Here is a 24,472-nt window from a genome sequence, read left to right as displayed (position 1 = left end):
TCCTGCCTCTTGTTTTGAGGAGAGGTTTTTTCTAGCCTTCTTGTCAACTCTCATTCTATATCTGTATTTGCAGACGTAACGCAAAGGGTTAAAATCTCAACATAGAATTTTCCCTGCTATCGTTTGTCATTAACTTTGGTGTAGTTACTAGATTTTTAATATATAGTTTAGCACATATTTATATTATTATTTGTTCTTTTGTGATAATTATCAATATAACTTGCCAAAGTATTTATTCCATGCCATCAGATATTCATCAGATGTCATTTTGCATTTTCATCACTTAGGCTGTTTTGATACAGTTTTTATTCACACTGAAAATGCACTGAGAAAACAGGCTGGTTTTCAGGATCGCAAGAAATAAATACGCCAAAGTTTCTAAGCAGCGAAATTATGATATTAAGCAGCATTCTGACGCTACTTAAGATTAATTTGATTTATTTAGAACTTTTTTTATGAAATAATTTATCAAGGCTATGGAAAGTATAAGGTTTGAAACATATTTACGTTTAATTTGAATTCAAATATGCACATTTTTTTAAATATTTCTCACGGAGGCTATTTGCTAAACACCACACTTCAAGTTCCTTGTGTCGGATTTTCAGTAGCAGTCTAGATCGTGCAAAAGTCGGCTTTTTTTCTTTTGTTTGTTTGTTTGTTTGTTTCTTGTTTATTGTTGTCATAGTGATATTGATTTTACTTAAAACTGCATTTTGACAAATTTTCAATTCTGACCAATCACGAGTGAAAATTTTATAGTGATCGGACAAGGATAAAATCGAAAAATATCGGTACGGTCTCCAAAAAACTGTATTGAAACACCTTAATTCACTGAATTTGTTTAGAAATATTATAATCCCTGATATTATTTTATTTGCATTGAAGACGTATTGCGCCGTCGTTTGTTCAAATGTCTGCCCCTAAAAATGTTACTAGATTACATTTTCATATCCAATTTACCTGCCTCGTCCGCAGTCGCTCGCGATAGTTCTCGGGTATTTAAGCTGGATTATCAAGTAAAGCGAGACAAAGGAGGAAACGGAAATGGAAGAAAAAAAAGCGGGTGGTTTACCTTCCCATCTTTCTTTAAAAACCTTGAAAAAGCCTGCACACGAGGCAGTGCAGTTAATACCGAGGCATGCGATGTTATTCATGTTATTTTCACCCAATTCTTTTAGTATAGGTTATAGTTCATTACCTCTATGTTAAAGGGCGATTATGCAGTGAATCTAAATAAAATCGTACTGTTATTACACTATGGTAACTATACTGTATATTTAAAATACTGATAAAGTCTAGCATCTTTACTTTTGATTTCGAGTACTATTTAAGACACATTTGTTCGCATACTATTAGTCAGAGGAAAAATGTAACATATATTGTTAAGCACAAATAAAGGGAGACAAAAAATCCTTCTCTTTTTATGTTATTTTGCGAATTAGAAAGATGCGATAGAAATTACTTGGGTCGCTTGGGCTGCGAGCTTTGCATATAGTAGTGATTATTCAAAGTTAAAACCATCCTGGTCAGATACAGTTTTTCTTTTTTAAAGTGCTCATTCCTTCGAAAGGTTCAGGAGGACTGAGTGTCGTAGTGTAAAACACATGAAACTAAGCAAAGAAACTTCGTTGTGTTAGTAAAAACGGTTCGTTGCATTGTTCGTTGAAAATAACTTCTGTCATCCTTTTTGGCCGCGTTTTAACGTAAGTATCATTTGCACAATTTGTATTGATGTACCTGACACGGATAGGCTCTTTGTGGAGCTTGGCCATATGCTTGAATACCACTTAGCAACGGCTCACTTGGCGACAAACCATCCAATCGTCCATTCAGGCCCTTTCCACACGTATCCGGGTATAGTATGAATCCGCAATTATTTCTTTCCGGATTCAAAAATTTCCACGTCAACACGTATCCGGATTCATTCCTCTTGGAATATTGGTAACAGAGCATGCGTCGTAAAGACGGGTAAGAGCAGAGTTAAGAGCAATAGAGAAAACCTGGGAAAGAGGCTGCCATCTTGAATACAGCTTTTACTGTAAAGAACTGCACTGAAAATTGAAAAGATCTGTTTCAGCCCAAAGTGTCAATTCAGCCCTGCATGTCAAAGTCTGATTCAGTCCTTTCTGGAGCCATTTGAGCACAATTTAGGCCAAAAAAGCTCTATCAAAAGGCTGTTCCAGCCCACGGTAGGGCCCATTTCAGCTCTGGGACCAAATCAGCCCTAGCCAATCGGACTGTATTGGCCCTGATTTAAGGGAGCCAAATTAGACTCCAAAATAGGACTGTATTTTACTCACCTAAACGGCCCTATTTTTAGGGCTAAAACAGATCTTTCTGATTTAGAGTGTGGGCCGGATCTTGTTACGTCACAGGAAAAAAAAAAAATATATATATATATATATTTTTGCATGGGCACGTGCCTGCATGCACGCGTTACGGGAGAGAACAAACGACATATTCCAGGGCTTAATCGATATGTTTTCTAATATACATACACATTAACTGTGCCACTGCCACGCCTCTTGCTGAAGAAACGTCGCACGTATGAAATTCTTTCAATATAAACACAGGAAATCCAGTTCCACTTTTAAAAATATGAGGGTGTAAATGGGCAAGAGACGTGTCAAGCAGCAGAATATATCAGTCATGGGTCTATTCAAGTTAGCTGGACGGCATAAGAAAATGGATGACGTTTTCGTGAACCACGAATGTCAGATCACACGCTGGAGTCACTGCAAAAAATAAAAAACAAACAAACTCAATCACAAACTACGTTTGTCACGTGCCTTTTACTATGCATGTTTGTTTGTTTGTTTGTTTGTTTGTTTTTTCATGTGCCTTTCCTATACGTTTAGTCTAGTTGTTTGTTTGTTACTTTGTTTGTTTATTTGTTTTTTCATGTGCTTTTCTAATAGGTTTTCTCTAGTTGTTCGTTTTAACTGTATTAAGCGAGCTGTTTTCAAAGCCCTCGATCTTCCCTTCATACAGTAAAAACACTGTAATCATCTTTAACAAGTGGCCGCCTTTATAAAGCGACCTCGGCCACTCCTTTGCAGCGAATGGTTTGCCTTTTTTGCCTTTCTTGTCATTTTTACCTGTGTTAACTAGCGGCCACCCGTAAATGTAAGAGAATGGAGGAATGAGAAATTTCAGTGTGAGCTTCAGGGCTCACAAACACTGTTTGTCTGGTAGGTCTACAGGACAACGGATAGTGCTGTATGATAACGGTAAGTTTGTTTCCCGTTACGGATACAAATTAGCAGCTTTATTGAAAGAATAGAAAGTGAAGGATCAATACAGATCAGGGTCGCCCTGGTATAGATCGCCTGCAAGGACGTTGATTGCTTTATAAACTGGTCAAACTACACTTATAGGAAATGTACCAGATGGTAAATGTACGCTTGGTTGTATCTTTAAAGCCTTATTTATGAATGAAAGCACGCTAATTTTAAGAAACAAACAAAAGCTGTTCATGGTTGGAACCTTGTCGTATGTTTGTCATCATATTTTTCTTAGGATCGCGCAGATTGGTCCCTGTTTTCAAGGCCCTATTTATGGCTAGACTTTAATCATGATAAGACGAGGTAGCTTATGGTACAACTGTATTTATTGGTCGAGATTTGAGACACTGTCTAGCTATACAAGTTCTGCTATTTCAGACCTGGTCATTATTCAAACTCGTTCCCAGGGTTCTCTCCTACCCTCCCTCTCCCGCTCTATAGGGCAGGTAGGAGAGAACCCTGGGAACTAGGTTGGTCATTATTCGTCTAGCTTGCACGAAAGCAAACAGTTACAGTAATTTTGTTACCCAGCTTCCCTCCCTTTGGAGGAGTTTTGTTGTGTTATGTATCAATAAAGTTTGGAGGGTCACTCCTTGTGGTGCGGTCTGCGTTGCGACTGCCCCCAAGCTTTTGGCATTGTTTGTGTCTTGCCATCTTATTAATTTGTCTTAATTTTGTCCAATTCAGCCCGTGCGGCGCTGGGGAGATAAGAAAGGCTCTGCCAATACTCTTGTCCTACCCCACGGTAGTGGGGCGATAAGGGAGGCTTGTGTTTTTTTTGTGTTCATAACCTGAAGTCGCTACAACCTGCCACAGGGCTGTGTCCCCCCCTCCCCCCTTAGGTCAGCGGTGGTGAAACAAGATGGTCGCGATTTTTCTTCGTGCGACATTCTAACGTAATTTTCTATATTTTACTTATTTTTCTGTTGTGTAAGTCTGTTTAATTGTCATTTCTGTGTTAATATGTCTGCAAACCATATAACTGTGTTCTTCGTAACTTTCATCCTACTTTTTCGCTCTTCCTACAGTAATACGCGTTAGTGTGTGTGAGTATGAGTGTGTATATCTGTGAGTTTGTGTGTATACAGTCTGATATGCTACCATATTGTACCCCGCACAATAAACTTATTTAAATTATCTTACTGAATCTGGCTTCTTGTCATTTTTAACTTATTAGTTATTTCAGGAAGTCAGTACTCCTTTTAGTTAACTGATAAATTTAACAACTTGTAAATAAATACTACTATATTACTATGATACTATAATACTACTACTACTATTACTATAATATTCTGCTTTGGGTACAATAAAATTGTTGTTGTTGTTGTCTGTTGTTACTGTAGTTATTGTCTTATTTGCCTGCGTGCGCTATTTAGTTGTGTTACCTTTTCATGCGTATCTTAAGCAGAATAGTGGCATTAATCATTTTCTATTATCATTTCAACTTTCCATGCCTATTTTTGTGTGCTGTTTGGTTGGTCTGTTTCTCGTATAACCCTTATTTCAGCCAAATAAAGCAGTTGTATGCGGCATGTGGGAATCCCGGGATTAAATTACAGCCGGTCACCATCAATAAGGGCTCAATATCAAAGAGAAATGTCATTCTGCTGTCTAAGACCTTGTCTCAGACCAGACGATCGAGAAGTGACGTTAACAATCGGAGAAGGCAATAAAAATAGCGCGCATTTGATTGTAGTTACATACTTTGCGCGTTATAAATTCTTAATTATAATCGTTATTTTTAAGCCTTTGGCCTTTTTTCTTTCATCCTACAAAAGTGGACGAACGGCACAGAACTTTTGTTTTGAGCCGAATTTTCGTTCGGTCTAGACGAATATTCGCAGTGACAGTTCGTCGATCTCATTGCGCGAGATTTCGCCGACAATAGAACAATAGATGCACCGAATTTTACCGAAATTCCCTCTCGAAATTCGCGAATTTTCACGAATTTCGGGAAAGTCTGATATCATTAATTTAGCACGGTATTGTTTAAGACCCAACTGCCACTATTGTTGAAAGAAAATAGGAAATGTTTTGCAGGTGGCGTGGTCTACCGCTTCTTTTATTTCACTAATCATACATAGGGTGGAAGGATAACAGTAAGCTCATAAACGGACCAATAGCGGCAGGCAGTGGCGACGTCGTATGCTGCCTTGCAAGTGTTTTTTTTTTTTTTTGGCTTTTTTTTTTGTGTGTGTTAAGAACTGAACTGATCTTTCACGTGTGAAGACCGAGGTTACAGTTAAAGAGGATAAGTGCTGTTGTCCTTTTATCCGTGACATTTACATTACAGTTCTGGCCCCAGTTGTTCAACTGTTCTATGGCGAATTCCACCGGATAAATCCCTTTCCAGAGGATAAGTATTATGGATACAAACTGCGTTATCCAATGGATAAAGATTTATCCATTAGATTGCGTTATCTAATTTTTAAAAGAACTAGGGCCTGCAAATCACTCACTGTCATCCAGACAAGTTTTAAATCTGGGAGCTCTTTTGTTTGGGATCTTACCTGAGAACATAAGAAACCAATCCTTTATAATATCCCCTCAGTCCTTCGTATCTAGAAAGTCGACAAAAAAACTCACGTCAGAAGGAGACTGTCTAAGGTGTACATCTTGGAGCGCTGGACAATTTCACCTTCAAAACCTGCTTTCAACAGAAAAGAAAATGACAGAGCAAGTCCCTCATCTAACCTGAACGTTTTACGGATGAAGTCCACTGCTCCGTTGTATTCAGCCTTCGTGTAATAATTCTGCAACACAAAACAAGAAAAAAAAAACAATGCAATATGAGGAAATGAGCTCTGATGACTGAATGACTTTGTTTAAAACTGTATAAAAGGACAAGGGAGCGTTTAAGAACGGACATTTTTTTTTCTTTTTTCTATATTTAAAAACACCTTACCTAAGAACTTAACTGTCTTTTGACACTTTTGCTCTAAAATTAGCCGTTTTAAGGTTACTCGAAAACGCATTTTAAAGATTTTACAATCTTCGAGACAACTTCCCGCTACAAACTGGTTCCCACTAGGAGGGTGTGAATGGGGTTAACCGACTAGCGACAAAGGGCGAAAAACATTACCGACTACCGACAAAACGGGAAAAAAATAACCGACTAACGACAGGAAAAATATTAACGACTACCGCGGACATGAACCGACATTAATTGATCGATATTTGTTTCCATAAAGAAGAGAACTTTGTATTTTTTCTCTTAGAAAGTAACCACATTAAATTTATGACTTATCAGTTAGTCAAACGGAAAAAATTTCCTTCTTTGTTGATACGTAACATTGCTACAACCAATATCAAAATCAAAGAAGTTATATCGACTTTATAAATTATGTTTTGAAAAAAAGGTGAAAAATCGAACATTTCTTGTTTCGGTGGACGTCACAAGTCACGGCAAATAATTATATCATAAAACGAGTAGTTTGCAGAGCGTATAAAAATTTCTACAGGGACAACTCTTCTATTCCTTCATATTACCTGCGAGGAATGCTTAGATTAATTCTCAAAGAAAATTCGTTCCACTTCAATGGACCGCGATGGGCAAAATGACAGCAGTTTCCTTTGCCAATATTTTCATCGCATATATTGAAACACAAATTCTCAGTAAGCAAAACATTCTTTAAACCAACGGTTTGGAAACACCACATAATAGATCTTTGGGACATACTAAAATCAGACATCGTAGCTTTCTTCGAACAGGCAAACTTCAGTGAAACTTACATCACCATAATATTGAATTCATGGCCGAAATGTCTGACACTGTTACTGACTGAGACTTTGTTTTTAGACACGGTTACAAGTATACAAAGGCACATGCAAGATTCAACGAAAAACTATTCTTGATGTTGAGACACATTAAATTTAAACAAACGGAAACCTTTCCATGCCAAAACAAACTCCTCTGAAGAAACGTTTGAGGAAAGGAGTATTTCAAATTGTAAAAAACGCTTGATGGACAGACGCTACCCACACAATTTGAAAGAAAAGGCACTGTGAGGGATATAACTCACAGAGAGGAAAGCCGCGCCTTTCGTGACAAAATGCCAAATATTAGCGTCCATCAGTTTAAAAGAAGCTTTGAAAAAGTGGAAATCAAAACCAATTACTGCGTTGCCAAATGTTTAAAGAACGACTCAGTTTTATTTCCTACAAGAAAGCGGGAAATGCTCGTGATCATGAAAGCCATAATATTTGGTCAACACGCGGTTTCACGCCGGTATAGATGAACAGCCTGTCACCCCTAGAGTGGGCTAGTGAACCTCTTTTGATTACGTTTTAATTGTGCCCTGTAATCAACAAGGAAACCATGTTTCCATTTACAGTAAAAGCTTTGGTGATTTTATCGGTACTATATTGGGAAACAAAGGTGAAATCAATGATCACGTTACAATACAGAGTTAAATAAGTTTTAAGAGTGCAATAAAATGATGCATTCTTATACGTTTTATAAGGATCAAATTCTTGAAACTGGGTCAGGAAATACAAAACAACTGTTAATAATTAACGTTCATTTTTACTCATTAACTGACACTTACCGACAACCGACAAAGATCGAAAATTTTAACCCACTACCGACAAAGTAACTGAATTTTAACCGACAACCGACAAGTGGACCCCTCCCCCCCCCCCCCCCCCCCCTATTCAGACCCTCCACTAGAGCTACCTACAGCCGGGAGAAATGTGTTGCCAAAAGAGGAACTGGCGAACTAGGAACAACGTTACATACGAACCACGGGTGAACCGAACACGCAGAGTACAATCTACTCTGTTGTGTTTCCCGTTTCGCCACACTAAATAACAATTATTCACCGAAGTGGAGGTGGCTAGTTTTGGATATTTACCGAGGCCGCGAAGCGACAAGGTAAATATCCAATACTAGCCACCGACACTGAGGTGAATAATTGTTTTAGTATATACTAAAAAGGTGAGATAATTGAGCACAAAGTGATGATTTTTAACTCATTTACTGTTGCCAACGATTACAATTTTGGCGCGCGATGACCGAACGGCCGCGGTCGTCGCTTTTTCTTAGCGACAAATAAAACTCTTGAAGGCGTTTGTTTAGCTCTTGTGGGGAAGTTTCTTCAAAAGGAGTTGTGAATTCTGTTTGTATTTAAAATGATTCTGTAAAAAGATTATAAATTTAGTTTGAAGCTTATTTATGAACAAGTCAACTAAATAAAGCGATAACTATTCAAGTCAAAAAGACAAAGCTTTATCTGTTAAAACGTCCAAACCGAACTTCGTCACCTTCTTCATGTATTTCGGAATTGCTTGCTTGATTAGTTGTGAAATTTCTTAGTTTGTTACGGCAGCAAACCGGGAAAGTATTTTGCTCGCAACCTACGCGGGTTTGGCATCGCTCGCTCTGAGGAACTGGAGATGAATCAGTGAATAGTGCAGGATATTCACTGATTGAGTAGCCAATCAGAGCGCACGAAAAACACTATCCACTGTTTTAGGAGGGAAAATAACAGAAATTGTGGAGGAGAGAATAAAAACATTGAGGAGGGAAAATAATAAAATTGTGGAGAAGGGATTGAGGAGAGAGATAAAATTGAAAACTGAGAGGGGTAAGTAAAACATTGTATTTCGTGGTAAAAAGAACTAGTTTGTCTTTGCCCTCATTAATATGCACGATTTGCCCGCCAAAAGTCAGTGAACCGGAACTAGGACAATCACAGCAGCAGGAAATAGGACTTGCATAATTACATTACGCCTCCGTGATTTTAAGTCACAGACAAGTTTAGAATGCTTCGTCAAACGAGACAGCCAATGAGCATCTTTCAAATTCCGGTCAACCAATCAAAACAACTATGACATCATAGTACCCCGGAATACATATGACATCATCTTCCGAAAATAACTAAAACCTGTCAAACCGGTTATACCAACCATGACATCATCCATCTAAAAATAGAACATGACATTATTGATAAACCTGTCAAACTGGATATACTTAATGAGATTCCACCGCAAGTTAATGAGAATCCACCGCATTTTATTCATGAGATCAAGACAATAGCCTATGACGTCATTGGCGTTAATTTATTCCTGCGCACGCTAATGAGATTCCTGCGCAAAAAGGGGATAATTTCATCTCTCCTATACTACTATCATGAAAAAGAAGAAAAGCCACACTGTACTGTATGCCCATACAGTACACTAGAACATTCATAATGATTGTGAAGTTGAAATACACCTAATTAGTAGGTTTAACGTGGCTAGTCAAACAGTTTCACGTGTGATTACGTAACTCCCGATGATAAATACTGATTTGGCGTGGAAATCATTAATTCTTGCTTAGCTTTTAACGGAGCCACGCAGGGATGAACGGCTCAACCTCCTACACAGAAAATTACGACGGTAGTATTTCTAACTCTCTTTAAATCAAGCTGTCCCAGCGTGGCTTAGTCCGCGGATCAATCATTTTCCCATACCTTATTATAAAACTGATCATAAATATGAATGCTGTTGAATAGCTTTCCGATTCCTCTCCCCACTCCATCGTTTACGATATGCTAAGAACTAAGCTGTTGGAGTCGCAAATAAAAGCGGAAGAACTAAACCAATCACAAGGCGTGGAAACCTGCATCGTGATTGGTTTAGTTAATCGGCTTCTGCTTCGACTTCGACTATCTGGTTTCCACTAGATTGTAAGCAATTGTGTCATAGGTGGAGTCGGAAGAAAACGCCAACGTTCTGATTTCCAGTTCTTCCGCGCTTATGACTCTGTTTACGAGTTCGAGTTTTGTTTTTGACTGGGTAATAAGCGTTCTGCGACTGCCCCAGACTCCGTCGCTAGGGAAAACCAGCCGTGAGGTTTTGCATGCGTTCATAAATTGCAGCTAGTCATTCACGTGGTAATAAAAAAAAACCGTTATGCTAGTGAGCAAGAATCGCACTGGGAGAAGACAAACAAACAAAATTACCATTTTTAATGATGTGAGCCTTTTGTTTGTCTTGTCCCAGTGCGTCTCTTGCTCTCCAGAATAACGTGAATCACTAGATGCCGACCTTACACTGAAAAATAAGTAAGAGGTCTGTTTACCTGTAGTCTTGATCTGACTACTTGATACGGATGCGTGGCTGTGGCAGCGAAGATAATAATGATGCCACTATCAAGAACTCTGTTGAACTCTAGGAGGAGGAAGAAACAATGCAAACTATAAGGGCCTGTTTGTATGAAGTGAGCCATCTCGGTTAGCCAGGCTGGTCCGCTTTACCGGGCTGGCTCGGCTCAAGCCTTATTTCCTCATAAAGTTGTTGTTGTGTTTATATGAGAGGCCGAAGCCGAGGCCGAGGTCGAGATCCCGGTTGCTCTAGTCGAGATCTCGGAAAGCGGGTCAGCCCACCTCGTGAAAACACAAAGTTCACAAACAGGTGTATCTTAAGATAAAGATACGTCTGCAGATAGAAGTAGAATTTCAAAAGGCTAGGCCGATGTTTCTAGTTTCACAGGGCTGTTTCGGAGAAATCGCTCAAAAAACATTGACTATGGTTTGCTCATATCTTGAAAAAGGGCTTCAACTTTTTTCTTATTTTTCAAAGACCTGTTAGTATAAGTGAACAGCTCCATTAATTCTGGCAGAGAGAGACTGTTGATAGCCTATCAGGGCAGGCCAGATCCGGACACTCAGGAATCTTAAAGGCGCGGTTTTTCTGCTTGACTAAGGGCTGGTCGGGATAGAGGGGACTAAAGTGTTTAATGTAGCAGTGCTATTTGAAGAAAATTGAGAAAAAAAATCATTGACCATGTTTTGTCCGTGCCTTAGTCGGGGAAAGAATTACTATGAAATATCATATACATCAGTGAGTGAACCTCCATTATTTGGGAGATTTCTGTGCCTTTAAGGAAAACGAGGGCACTGGTCCACCGGCGGAGAAGGGAAGGGGCGGGAGGTACTTCTCGAAATTACGGTGGGGGGTGTGCAGCATGCTTCCTGAAAGCCTAACCCTGCCTCAAACCAAAATACGTTATTTGCCCTCCCTTATGTCAGCTTTCAAGAGACGAGTGATAGAAAGAAACATACCATATTCAAGAGCCTTGATTCATAACGGACAAGCTTACTCTGTTTACACTCCAAAAAAGGGTCAAAAGGTAAGTCATTACCTTTACAATCTAAACCGTTCAATCTTACAGTATATAGCTTATATTAGGCGGTATCACTTTCCCCAAACAAACTGAACAGTAAGAAACAAATACATGTATACCCTCTCAAGCAGAGAACGCAAAAACAGCTCGCTAGGTAATTATACAATCATATCCTGTTGTGATAACGAAAATCTATAGTTTCTGCAAGTGCTGACAAGTGTACATACGTGCTCTTGAACGTACCTTGGGTTATGATGAATGTGAATAACCGCTTACGACTGATTTATTAACTTACCAATTTTTTATTGATTGGTGAACTAAAGTAACGGCTGTAGCCTTCCTTAAGTTCTTCGTCAGCCATGAACAGGAGAGCACCATGTGACACACCAAATAGTCCTGGGACGTAGCCCAAGTAAACAGAATACATGTAGCTGACATTTTCCATCTCGGTTCAACATTTCAAGTGGGCTTATTTGTCATTTGCACCATTTGCACTGAACTTCATTTACGTTAAAGTAAAAGTTGAAAAAATAAGGCTCTAGTTGCTCAAATTTATAGCGCTATCCACCAGGCGCCATTTTTTTCTTAAGGTTGATAACACTATCACTAGTTGCTTACCACTACAAAAAGTAAATAGAAAATGGCTTTTTGTGTCCCTTTATTAGAAAATTTCCGGGAGCAACGGAACATCTGAAAAAGTAGTCCTATTTTCCCCGACGGAATATTCCAAACGGAGATTCGTGTTGCATTGGTTAAAACGTTTCTTTGATACCAGTTACAGGTAAATGGAACTGATTTGTACAAATAGTAAACACGATTCCGGAATGAACTTTACTAACTCGTGTACCGACCGGTTTTGCCATTCGCTACTTTAGAAACGACAAAAAAAAATAATAATTAAAAAAAAAAAAACTGGAGCCGAAATGCGTCCCGCAATTGTTTCTGGGATTGTTACTGAGGACGGGCCGGTCAGCTGTTGGCCAATTGTTTCCCTGTTCCTTGTAACATTCCCAGAAGTCTTCATGAAAGTTAAGTCAGCCAAGTTTTCATCCTGTTTTTAAAGTGACGAATGCAAACGATAAACAACCAATATGTTCCAATCACTCCTTTGTATTGGGGTGTTTGAGTAACGCCAGCTGGTGAACCAGTGTACTGACCCTGTTCCTGAAATGAAAAAAAATATATATTAATGTCACTATTCCGGTAAAAATTTGAGACTACGCAACTAAGTATTAAGCACGTACTACTAGTTAGAGTAAGGACCACGAGACAAATATGGCGTAATTTAGGGGGGCACCGCTAGGGGGTTGGCGTGACATGTAACGTCTGTGCGTGACCATTTTGAAGGCCTCACTTTCCCGTCACCACGGGCTGAAAACACAACAATAACAACAACGCGCTGCAACGTCAGCATAAACCTAGGCCAGCCACGCGCCACTTACGGGAAGAGTATTGTCAGGTCACAAGAAAACTAAAGCGTTACGAGCTGCAACCTAGGTCAGCAAAGCGCAGACCTAAATAACAATTCAGTAATACAAAGACCTCTCGTGCCTCACCTATCTCGCCAACGGTGCTGGGTCAGACCGGAATTTTGGCGGGTCGATAAACCGAAAAAGCGGGAAAATAAGCTAGAAGAAACTTAGCTTGGGGAAGTTGCTACGGCGACTTAACCACCACAGATACACGCGAAGCGGGTATCCTCCCAAGCAAGAAAAAAAAATGATAAAAAACCAACACAGGTTCCTTGCAAACAAAACAAAGCCTTATTTACAGAGTAACATTGGCCATTCTTGGGGCCGCAGAAGGCAGCAGTTCACAAGGTGATCTTATATATAACTGATACCAATCAGAGGACCATCTATCCATGATTTTAATCAGCCAGTCTGGCAGACCCACAGCAGCGGCTGTAGAGGCGGCACCGACGCGAAAAGTATGACCTTTAAGGCTATGAAAAGGAAGCCCTACAAGACGCACGATATCCCGTAGGAGGGAAATGACCGCTGACCTGGTAAGGAGCCTGCCTGGCTGGAAAGAGAAAAATGGGGCCTGACGAGGGTGCGACAAGCTGAAAATAATGCTGCATGGCAGTAACCACACAGATCTGGGAAGCCGTGCGAGCAGTGATAAGGGACTGACGCAACCGAAAGGAGTCACTCTGAGAGGACCGAAGTGTAACAACTAGCTGTTGCGCAGAAGGCAGGCTGGGAACAAATGACGCACATTCAGTACGTAAGTGAGTCAAATTGACAACAATATTTGTGAATCTCTGGGTATGTGAATTCGCTACAAAGAGGGAAAACCGAAAAAGGGTTACTGAGAGCGAGACTGTTGAGGCACTTTATTTCTTGCCGCGGTCGCTGGCGGGCTGAATCTTGGCAGGGTCGTCCAATTGGCCTGGGCGGCATCGCATGACCGGATTAGACGAGAAGCGGCAGCGGCTGCACACGTAGGGGACCTGACAGGAACGAAGGAAACATCAACTTGGCTTATTGACATTGTACCAGTATGGAGTCGGAGAGGGGGCTGTAACAGAGGAATTAAGCAATGAGGTTTAGTCTGACCCGAGAACGTGACGGTCCACAGCTCCAAATCACAAGACCCCAATTCAGGGACAGATCGTCAGCGGCGGAACGGCGAAACTGCTCTTCGTACTTGAGCCAGGTAAGCCCCTAAAATTTGGCCTCCGTACGGCTGATGATCTGCAGATATTTAATAAGCTCCACCGCTGTACCAGGGTACGCACGGACCAGGACCAAGATAAGAGTAGTGTATGCATCCAACCACTTCTGAAAGGAATCGATCAATGTACCATGGTGATAGGGGTACGCACGGAGCCTGGGGACAAGTCCTCGAGCCGAAACTGAGGGGATGGGGCCTGGGGGTGAGCTACAACAGTAGTCTGGAAAAAGCAACGAGAGATCAACGTACTCACCCCCGCAGGATATTATGCTCTAAAGCGCGATCCAAAGGTCGGTGATGGTCAAGCGGTGACTGTGAAGCCATGCCAGTGGAACTAAATTGATGCGAATAGCTCGGCCATTGATTTTTAATGTATAATTCTGTTAATAGTTTGTTGTAATAATTTAACTGAGCCTGGAGCCCACTCCTTATAAGCCCGGTGGCTTCCCTTCGGCTTCCTCGCCATCAGCTTTTTAAAATATCAAGATTTTCTTGTTTTTTGTACATCCTTAAGATAAAACAATAAACTGAAATAAACTGAACTGAACTGAACCTCCACTAACGGCCACCTCAGATAAACGCCATTTTTTTTGTCCCGGCGGATAGTCCATACATTGACTCTTGTTTAAACCTCTCTACAACGGCAACAGCCACTAAAGCGTGTCCCAAAACTGCCAAAATAACATCTCGACAACGGCCAGTGAAGTTATTTTAGCGACTGATGAAAAAGTCAAGAATGGTCATAAAAGTTATGGCACGTTGATGATAAATCTCGGCAATCATATTTTGATTGTGTTTCATTTATAACGGCGTGTTTAAAACACGAAATGACGAAACGGCGAAATGGCGAAATGACTTTCCTAAACAATAAAAACAAATGACTCCCTCTATTTTGTCGTGTCCATTCGGGCAAGCTGTGGTTAGCATCTACTAGCCCAAAATTCATTTCAACTAGCCCCAAAAACTTTTTGATAAGCAGGATTGATTAGACAGTTCTTCTGTAATTTGAACTCCTCAAAAAACTTCATTTGCTCATCGGGCAAGTTAAGAACAGAATTCACTATCTCGATGGCAAAATCCACTAGTCCCGGGCTATCGGACAGTACTTTCTTTGCACGCTGCTCACGTACGTTAAAGTTGACGGCAGCTTCGCTTTGTAATATGCTCCGGCATCTCGATGTCTCTGATGACACTGCAGTTAATTTCCCTTCGGAAGAGCTATTTTCGGCGCGTACGATGAGCTTACGCACGTACACCACGCATGACAACAGGCCTTCAAATCTTATGGTTGCGCAATGGAATAGAGCTCGGGTCATGAATGCGCGTGGTAACTCCACCGACCGAATAGTAGGGAGGAAAACCGATCAAAGAAAAATATGTATTATTTGTAAATACTTTTAGTCATTTTGCCATTTCGAGTTTTAAACATGACCCATTTATACCGCTGCCATAAGCATATTAATAGCTATGATACAAACGTACTTAAGCAAATGTTGTGAACCTTGCGGCTTTATATCGTTAACATTTTCATTCAAAAAATTTTCCAATTTTTTGTTGTATATTTCTATCGCTATATTTTATGTTATATATGACTGGATTAATTACCATTATCATTATGGGACAGTGAGCATGAACATAACACTGTAAACACGTTGTGCTCCTTCCAAAAAATTGTCCCCAAGGTGGGCCATTGTGGAGAGCTTTGACTGTATACAAAATGTACAAAATATTAATGTACTAATTTCCTAGGAGAGAAGAAAATAGCAGCAGTAGGAACTCAAACAGATAGGAGAGAAGAAAATAGAAAGAAAAGAACCTTCATAGCTGTTCTACAGCTATTCCCAGCGATGTGTATTTAAATACATGAATTCTAATGAAGGTTTAAAATATGAATTCTATGCAAAATATTGTTTTGTTGCCTGTTGTAATAACTTACCTGAAAAAGTACAGTCCCCATGCAGACTTATTACCCCATACTTTCAGTGTCAAACCCTGAAATAAAAAAAAAAAAGGAACTTGTACTCATTCCTTTAATTTTTTGGTCCTTTTTTTATTTCTAGCTATTTTATTTTATTTTATTTTTTTTCAACTGAGCCAGGATTTAAGATACTGGGAGAAAAGAAATGAGAAAATGCTGTGACAATAATTATAATAATTACTAGGAGTAATCGGAGCTTAGGAGAAAACGTTCGATATGTTTGTTAGTAGCCTGCGTAGCAGGCGCTTGGAAGAAGTGGGCGAAAGAGAGAACGGGCGCGCGAGGGCGACACGCGAGGGGTGAGGGTGTGCTCCTTCTCGCGTGCCCGTTTTTTTTTCTTGTGCCCACTACTTCCAAGCGCCTGCTACGCAGGTTAGTTTGTTAGGCGCACAGATAGCAGTTGAGGCGGAAGGGTGGTTGCGATATAGATAAATATGATTATGGCATATTTTGAACGTAAGGGTTGCGTACAGCGAAACCTTTAAAGTGTGTATCATTAAAAGAACGTTTTCAAAAGATATCGTGTGGTTCGGTGTCGAGTGCTTGTAATCGAAGGAGACATTGGCCAGAGAGCGTCGGGTGAGTTACAGGGCGCAGTTGCTCAAAGGCCGATTAGTGCTTAACCCGGGATTCTTTTTCTTTCTTTAAAAACATTTCTTCGGATAATTTTCGCTGTTATTTTTAAGAGCATCCAATCATCAACTTGTTGAGAAAATGAATTATATTGAATTTACTGTTTTAAAAGCTTTCACATCTGAATTCAAACTTCGCCCCTATCAAAGCCTTCAATGGAACGTGTGTGCGGCTCAAGTGAATAACTTTTCCAGTAATTTCTTCGAGCGTGTTGATTTCAGTGACTCGAGAGTGGCGCTACTGTGGGCTGGTTTGTAAGTTTTTCCTAATAAATAACATAACATTAACTCGGCTGCACGTCTTGTACTTCAAGAAAGTAAATTTTGTCATAATTATTACACCATTGCTCAGAGCCCTACACTGGTTACCCGTAGCATATCGAATTGTTTTTAAAATTTTATTGTTAACTTTTAAGGCCATTCATAAACTTGCTCCGACTTACATTTCCGAACTTGTATCACCGAAAGACACAGGGGATAGGTACTATCTTAGATCAAATAACGGCAAACTTCTTAACATTCCACCATGCAAGTCTCTTTCCACGCTTGGTGATCGATCTTTTTATATGGCTTCCCCTAAATTATGGAACGATCTTCCCCTTTTTATTAGAAATATATCTTCAGTTAATGCTTTCAAGAAGGCTCTTAAAACTCATTTATTTCAGAAGGCGTTTCCCAGCTAATTTATTGTTTTTATTCTCTTTATTAAGAAGGATTTGTATATAGGATTTTAAAGATTAATTTTTATTTTTAAATTGTTATTTTTACTAATTTTTAGGAACGATCTGTAAATTTTGTTTTTGGAATATGTACTAGGATTTTAGGATTTTGTTGAGTCAATGTTATGCGCAGATGAAAATTTTTTTCCCTGGATTGATATTTGCGCAATACAAATCAATAAATATTATTATCATTAAATATTATTATTAGAGTTAAAGTGTTCGTTTGTCCGGTGCCGAAATATCAAAAGTCATGATCAAATGGCGCCGCCGAACTTCACATCTCGGTAGATTTACTTTGTGGCACAACGGCTGCCGAGCTACTACACAACTCGGTAGATTTACGTTGTGACACAACGGCCGCCGAGCTACATAACTCGGTAAATTTACTTTGGGGCACAACGGCCGCCGAACTAAACCCGGTTTGATGCATGCACGGCAGGAGTCGCAGAAATTTTCCAAAGGCAGTGACGAACCATGCTGAAAAATAAGAAGGCTTAATCCAAAGTACAATTTAACAGCAAACTTCTGAGAGATGAACGCTTTGGACGATTCAGCAAACACAGGTCGACGTACTCTTTACGAAGATTCAGCAAACTTTTTAAAAGATGACCGCTTTGCGAAGCTTTGACAGAATATCAGACCTCAGCAAACCTTTGAAAGATGAACGCCGAGGACACAGGAATTACCACATGAGTTAGCGCGTCAAAGTAAGGCAAAACGTAAGCAAGCACCTCAAAGCGAGGCAAATGTGTGTCGACGACGACGACGAAAATGCAATCTCAAAAAAACCTCCCTTATTAATTGCCCAGGACACCCAATAATCACAGAACACCCAACACAAATTAGGGGTTGCGTTCTCGTACCTCGAAAGCAATTAACTGGCTTATTTTCTAGGAACAGGAGAAATCTTATCTGGAAAAAGTAGTAGTGAATGGTGTAATAAGAAGTGGATTTCTAGTACCCAAAGTATTGGCAGTTTTGTGCATAAAGTTCTATGGAAGGATTGTTTCCAAAATGAGGTAGATCTGTCTTCTCTGAAGACACTGCTAAGCTTACTAACTTAATCTTTTAAACTGAAAGGTTGCATTGCTCTATCAGGCGCAAAAATGACCAAACAAATCACTAAACTGAGGGTTAAGTATGCCGTGAATGCACAAACCTGGTACAACCCCTTTTAACCCCCTGTTCTGACAATGGACTGCCCTGCATCAACTAGACCTCTTTATGCTGGCAACTTCCCACAGCCATCATTACGTTGTACCTAATAACAAAAACATTTGTATAATAAATAAAGCACTTGTGTGAAACGAAATGCATTAACAAAATTATGTAAGGCATGCTTTTATAAGGTCTTTTTCTTAAATGCAGTAGTGAATTGCTAATTAAGCCCCAAAATTTCAAGGCTTCAATGGAATTCGAACCCATGACCATTGTATTTACATGTATAGTGCTGCACTGCTTTACCATATGAGCTACATGTAAAAAGACCCATACATTGGAACCGGTTCTTCTTAACTCTTGAAGGAAATATTAAACATAATTCTAATACAAATGATCTGCAGAAATACAAGGCCTGCTTTCCTCTTCTCTTTTCTACACTAGCTTATCAAGTTATTTTTCTATTTTCTACAAAAAGTGTAAGTCATCATTATACAGTCACATGTCATCAGCTTGCAAATAGGATACGACCCTGTGTCAATAAAATGGGTGGAACAAAGTTAAGAATAAAATTACCTCCAAGGCTCAAGTGCTCCTTAATGAACAACCCCATGATAACCACTTCATAAATGGGTTTCTTTTGATTGAGAGAGAATATTTTTTATGCCCGTGTAGCGGGTGTAATTTGGTGCTCATGACAGTTATAAAAGCACCTGTGGTTATTAGGCTGTAAAACTGTAAGAAGAATGGGCAAAAGCCACTTGCAGCCACACCAGAGATCACTTTTAAACTTTGATCCCTTCCAGCTATACAAGCTATAAAAGTTGGCAATCAAATTTCACTCATTTATTTTTTGTGCCCGGGGAAGCAATGTAATATTTTTCATTTAAAAAATCAGTCCAATAAAAGAAAACCTTCAGACAGATTCATGCAGGCCAGGGTCTACTTATACGACCTGTATTATCATTTTGCCAAATTATGGGTTGGGGAAGGCGTTAAATTCTCATGATGTTCGCATAGTTGCCTTCCAAAATTTTACAAAATAATTTCAATTCCCCCACCACTTCATTCAAACCTAAAATAACGTCTGGAATTTTCCCCTCACTTAGGGCAGACAATCCAACCCATCCCCTACTGAACCCACCATTTTTCCCCTGGTTTACCCAGTGTCCTACCCCTGGAGCAAGCTTATGACATGTACATTACGCTCATCGTTAACCACATTTTTCTTGACCCTATCGCACACCTATTTTGATCATGTAGTGTACCACCTTTTTATCCCACCACATTTACATGTATGATTGACTGATTCTCTTAAGATGAGGAAGTCTATAGCTCCTACAAGGCATGTTTTTGTACGTAATCTCAGGACGAGGATTAGTCTATAACAATTGTCAGGAAAATGGGATTAATGAAGATAATAACTACAATGACAACGATTAGGACTCTTATTGGGGAACCTCTAAAAATGGCCATTGTCAGCACTTGATTTTTCGTCTGCGAGAAGAGTCCAGCTTATCTTTTTAATCATGAGGAAAGGCAAAATCCAACTTAAGTTGACCTTTTTGGACAAGTAAATACGTAGAAGTGTCCGAACCTTGTAAGCTTTTTTGCTTTCTGATTTATTTCATGCTATGGTTTCTACATTCACGTCAAAGCTAGTTGCAGTTGCATAATAGCATTACATTTAACATTGCAATACATTTGCACGTTTACACTCAACCAAGTTATTCCTAGTATCTTACCTTGAAACCTAATTTTTATCAGGTCAAGTGGATGCAACTTACAAGAGTCGATGTAACACCTCCCAAAGGTGTTCGTAGCGAATAAAACGAGTTACAGAGGGCTGTTTGATGCTGGGGAACACTCAGGAATAGCCTGACGTTCACTCATCGCATTAAATAATTGTCCTTACAAGTTGTAAGGCTCTGGGATGCCATATATGAAGAAACTGGAGGCGAACAACACAGCAGTTTTAAAAAGAATATTGGCCGCTGTAATGATCAGCGGTATTTTGTATGAGTGTAAGCGTGCGCATGGACCGCTGGGGTCAGCCATGTTAAAAATAAAAACTTGGATCCTGTTTACTAAGCTGTTTTATCCAGATCCATCGTGCTATTAGATAAAGAACATTACATGGTGTCAGAAGTCAAGTACGAACAAGAACCTCAGCCATCGATATGGCGAAGATTTGAATAAAATACAGGCCGTATTCCAGAGCAATCAACATCGGCGATCGTAATTCATGTCACAGGATCAGTCGATTCCTATCACGCCCGCGGGGGAAGAAAACACTGAAGAAGTACAGCATTTACAAGTTGAAGACGAAGAAAACACAGAAGAAATACAGCAACCAGTTGAAGACGAAGAAAATACACCTGAAATGGCGATGCATTTAGGTCTTCCACCTCCAGAAGCTCTCGACTTGAGTGGAGGAAACATATCAGCCAATTGGAAGAAGTTCAAACAGAAGTATACCAATTACGAAATTGCGACCGGAATAAGTTCGAAGGATAGTGCAACCAGAGTAGCAACACTTCTAACAGTTATCAGCAACGATGCTATTGATGTTTTTAACACTCTAACTTGGGACGAAGAAGGCGATGACAAAAAAATCGAAAAGGTGCTGTTGAAATTTGAGGAACACTGTGAACCCAAGAAAAATGTCAGCTACGAGAGATACAAATTCTTCTCAAGAGCCCAAGAAAGCGGCGAAAGCATCGACCAGTACGTAACAATATTAAGAAAGCTTTGTGAAACATGTGAATTTGGAACATTGAAGAACTCTATCATCAAGGACCGAATTGTACTTGGTGTAAACAACACAAAAACAAGAGAAAGATTACTCAGGGTGCCAGACCTTACACTTCAGAAAGCATTAGATGTGGTACGATCTGCAGAAGCTACGGATATGCAAATGAAAGAACTGGACGACTCATCAGTGCATGGAATTGGAAGGGAGAAGAACAGGTCAACTGACAAGAAAACACCTTCAGATAATGGGGAAAAAAGACCCCCAAGCAAGAAGTTCAATTGCGGGAACTGTGGAACAAGACATGGCGCAAGGGAGTGTCCTGCATATGGCAAAACATGTAACTATTGTCAGAGACGAAATCATTTCCAGAGTGCATGTAGATCACGGAAAAAAGTCCATGAACTGTGTGTAGAGCAACAAGAAGGAAATGTTCCTGACTCAACCCTATTTGTAGGAGCTGTCACTACTGAAGTTCAGATCCAGAATGAGGAGTGCTATGTGATGTTGCCAGTGAAAGGACATATCACAAAACTCAAAATTGACACGGGCTCTCAAGTTAACATCATGCCGTTTAAAGACCTAAAGAAGATAGTTGGGAGCAATCCACAGATAAATGCCTGCACACATAATCTAGTCAGTTACTCTGAAGATAAGCTAACTGTACTTGGCACAGCTACACTACCAGTGAAATCTAAAACAGATGTAGAGCATGAGCTGACATTCCACATAGTGGAGACAAATCAACCAGGATTATTGGGGCTCACAGCATCCCAAGATCTGGGTCCAATCAAAGTAGTTATGGTGGCCAAGACAGAAGAAAAGCAAACTGAACCAGACAAAAGTGAAGAGGTTACGAAGTTGTCTGAAGAACTGAAAGAAGAAGTACTGCAGAAATACACGCAGGTATTCACTGGGTTGGGACGCTTGGAGAAACCTTACCACATTGAAGTAGACCCTACTGTGACACCTGTCGTAAACCCACCTAGAACGGTCCCAGCAGCTCTTCGCGACAGAGTGAAAGAAGAACTGGATGACATGGAAAGGAGAGGAGTTGTTCGCAAGGTAGAAGAACCCAAAGATTGGGTCAATTCTATGGCCATTGTTGAAAAGCCTAATGGTAGTCTGCGGATTTGTTTAGATCCAAGGCACCTCAATAAAGCAATAAAGCGGGAACACTTTCAGCTTCCCACCATCGAAGACATCACTACACGCATGGCAAATGCGAAATGGTTCACTAAGCTTGATGCAAACCGAGGATACTGGCAGATACCTCTTGATGAAGAAAGTCAACTTCTAACCACCTTCAACACACCTTTCGGGCGGTACTGCTATCAGGTCACTCCATTCGGAATCACATCTGCTCAGGAAGTTTTCCAAAAGCGGATGAGCCAACATTTTGGCGACTTGGAAGGAGTTGAAACCGACATCGATGACATAATAGTGCATGCAGAAACAGAAGTTAAACACGACCATCGTGTACACGCTGTCCTGGAACGATGTGAGAAGATCAACCTAACACTGAACAAAGAAAAGTGCGTCTTTAAAGTCAAAGAAGTCACCTACATTGGTCACAAACTCACACAAGAAGGAATCAAACCTGATGACGAAAAGGTGCGTGCCATCAATGACATGCCTGCACCAACTGACAAGAAAGGAGTAGAAAGACTCCTTGGAACAGTCAATTACTTGGGCAAGTTCATCCCAAATCTGGCAACTGTCACTGAACCTATCAGAGTTCTACTACGAAAGGACATTGAGTTTCAGTGGGCACGTGAACAAGAAAAAGCACTTCATGAAATTAAAAGCATCCTAACTAAAGATGGAGGACCAGTCCTGAAATTCTTTGATGTACAAAAGCCTGTTACGATCAGCTGTGATGCCTCCCCAACCGGCCTAGGAGGGGTGCTGCTACAAGAAGAGCGTCCTGTTGCCTATGCTTCAAGATCCCTCACTGACGCAGAATCAAGATACGCTCAAATTGAGAAGGAACTCTTAGCTGTTCAGTTCAGCTTAGAACGTTTCCACCAATACATCTATGGAAAGAAAGTTACCATTGAGTCAGATCACAAGCCACTTGAGGCCATTGTTAAAAAGGCACTAGCATCAGCACCACCAAGACTACAAAGAATCCTGCTTAGAATGCAGAAGTATGACTACACTTTGGAATACAAGCCAGGAAAGGAGTTAGTGCTTCCGGATATGCTCTCTAGAGCACCACTGCCTGAAACAGCATATGGCATCATGGAAGAAGAAATTGCACTACATGTCCATTTGCTAACTTCTAACCTACCAGTCTCGAAGCCCAAACTAGAAGAAATTAAAGAAGCCACAGCTAATGACCCATCATTGAAAGAACTGAAGGATGCGATCAAGTCAGGATGGCCAGAAACAAAATCTTGCACACCAGCAAGTATTCAAGTCTACTGGAATGTAAGAGATGAGCTCTCTGAAGTCGAGGGTGTTATTCTCAAAAATGACAGAATACTAGTCTCGTCATCTATGAGAAAAGAAATGCTACAAAGGATACATCAAGGCCACATGGGGATCGAAAAGTCCAAACGACGAGCAAGAGATGTCCTATACTGGCCAGGAATGAATTCTCAAATCAGCGACATGATATCGAGGTGCACCACCTGCTTAGAGCATCAACGGCAAAACACGAAAGAGACAATGATCCCTTCTCGCTTACCTCGCAAGCCCTGGGAAATGGTCGCCACAGACTTGTTCACCTGGGACAAATCTGAATACCTGATAGTTGTTGACTATCACTCCAGATATTTTGAAACAGCCAAACTACCAGACACCAAAAGCACCACAGTCATCACCTACACTAAATCTATATTTGCCAGACATGGAATACCATCCGAAGTAATCAGTGACAATGGTCCCCAGTACTCCTCAAAGGACTTTTCACTGTTTGCTAAACAGTGGGAATTCAAACACACTACTGTCAGTCCACTGTACCCCCAAGCAAATGGTCTTGTTGAGAAAGAAGTACAAACAGTGAAAAATCTACTAACCAAAGCAAAACAAGATCGCAGGGATCCTTATTTCGGACTACTTGAGTACAGGAACACACCAATAGATGATATTGGTTCACCAGCGCAACTGCTTATGAGCCGGCGATTAAGATCAATCATTCCCACTACCAACGCAC

The 24,472-nt window shown here is 40.3% G+C and overlaps 2 protein-coding genes across 2 annotated transcripts in view; one reads left to right on the top strand and one right to left on the bottom strand.

Moving 5' to 3' along the window:
- The window catches only part of LOC140945265 (uncharacterized), a 207,786-nt gene that overhangs the window by 43,638 nt on the left and 139,676 nt on the right, over window positions 1–24,472 (top strand). The gene's annotated exons all lie outside the window — the stretch shown is intronic.
- LOC140945827 (solute carrier family 25 member 32-like) lies at window positions 2,452–10,574 on the bottom strand. Its single transcript, XM_073394880.1, has 4 exons — window positions 10,348–10,574; window positions 5,979–6,037; window positions 5,795–5,845; window positions 2,452–2,735 (listed from the first exon to the last, which is right to left on the bottom strand). The coding sequence occupies exons 1-4, from the start codon at window positions 10,492–10,494 to the stop codon at window positions 2,720–2,722; spliced, it is 273 nt and encodes a 90-aa protein (XP_073250981.1). The 5' UTR covers window positions 10,495–10,574; the 3' UTR covers window positions 2,452–2,719.

This window comes from Porites lutea, chromosome 8 (genome assembly GCF_958299795.1).
Source record: "Porites lutea chromosome 8, jaPorLute2.1, whole genome shotgun sequence".
Taxonomy (NCBI): domain Eukaryota; kingdom Metazoa; phylum Cnidaria; class Anthozoa; order Scleractinia; family Poritidae; genus Porites; species Porites lutea.
This window is presented reverse-complemented; position numbering and strand designations above follow the sequence as displayed.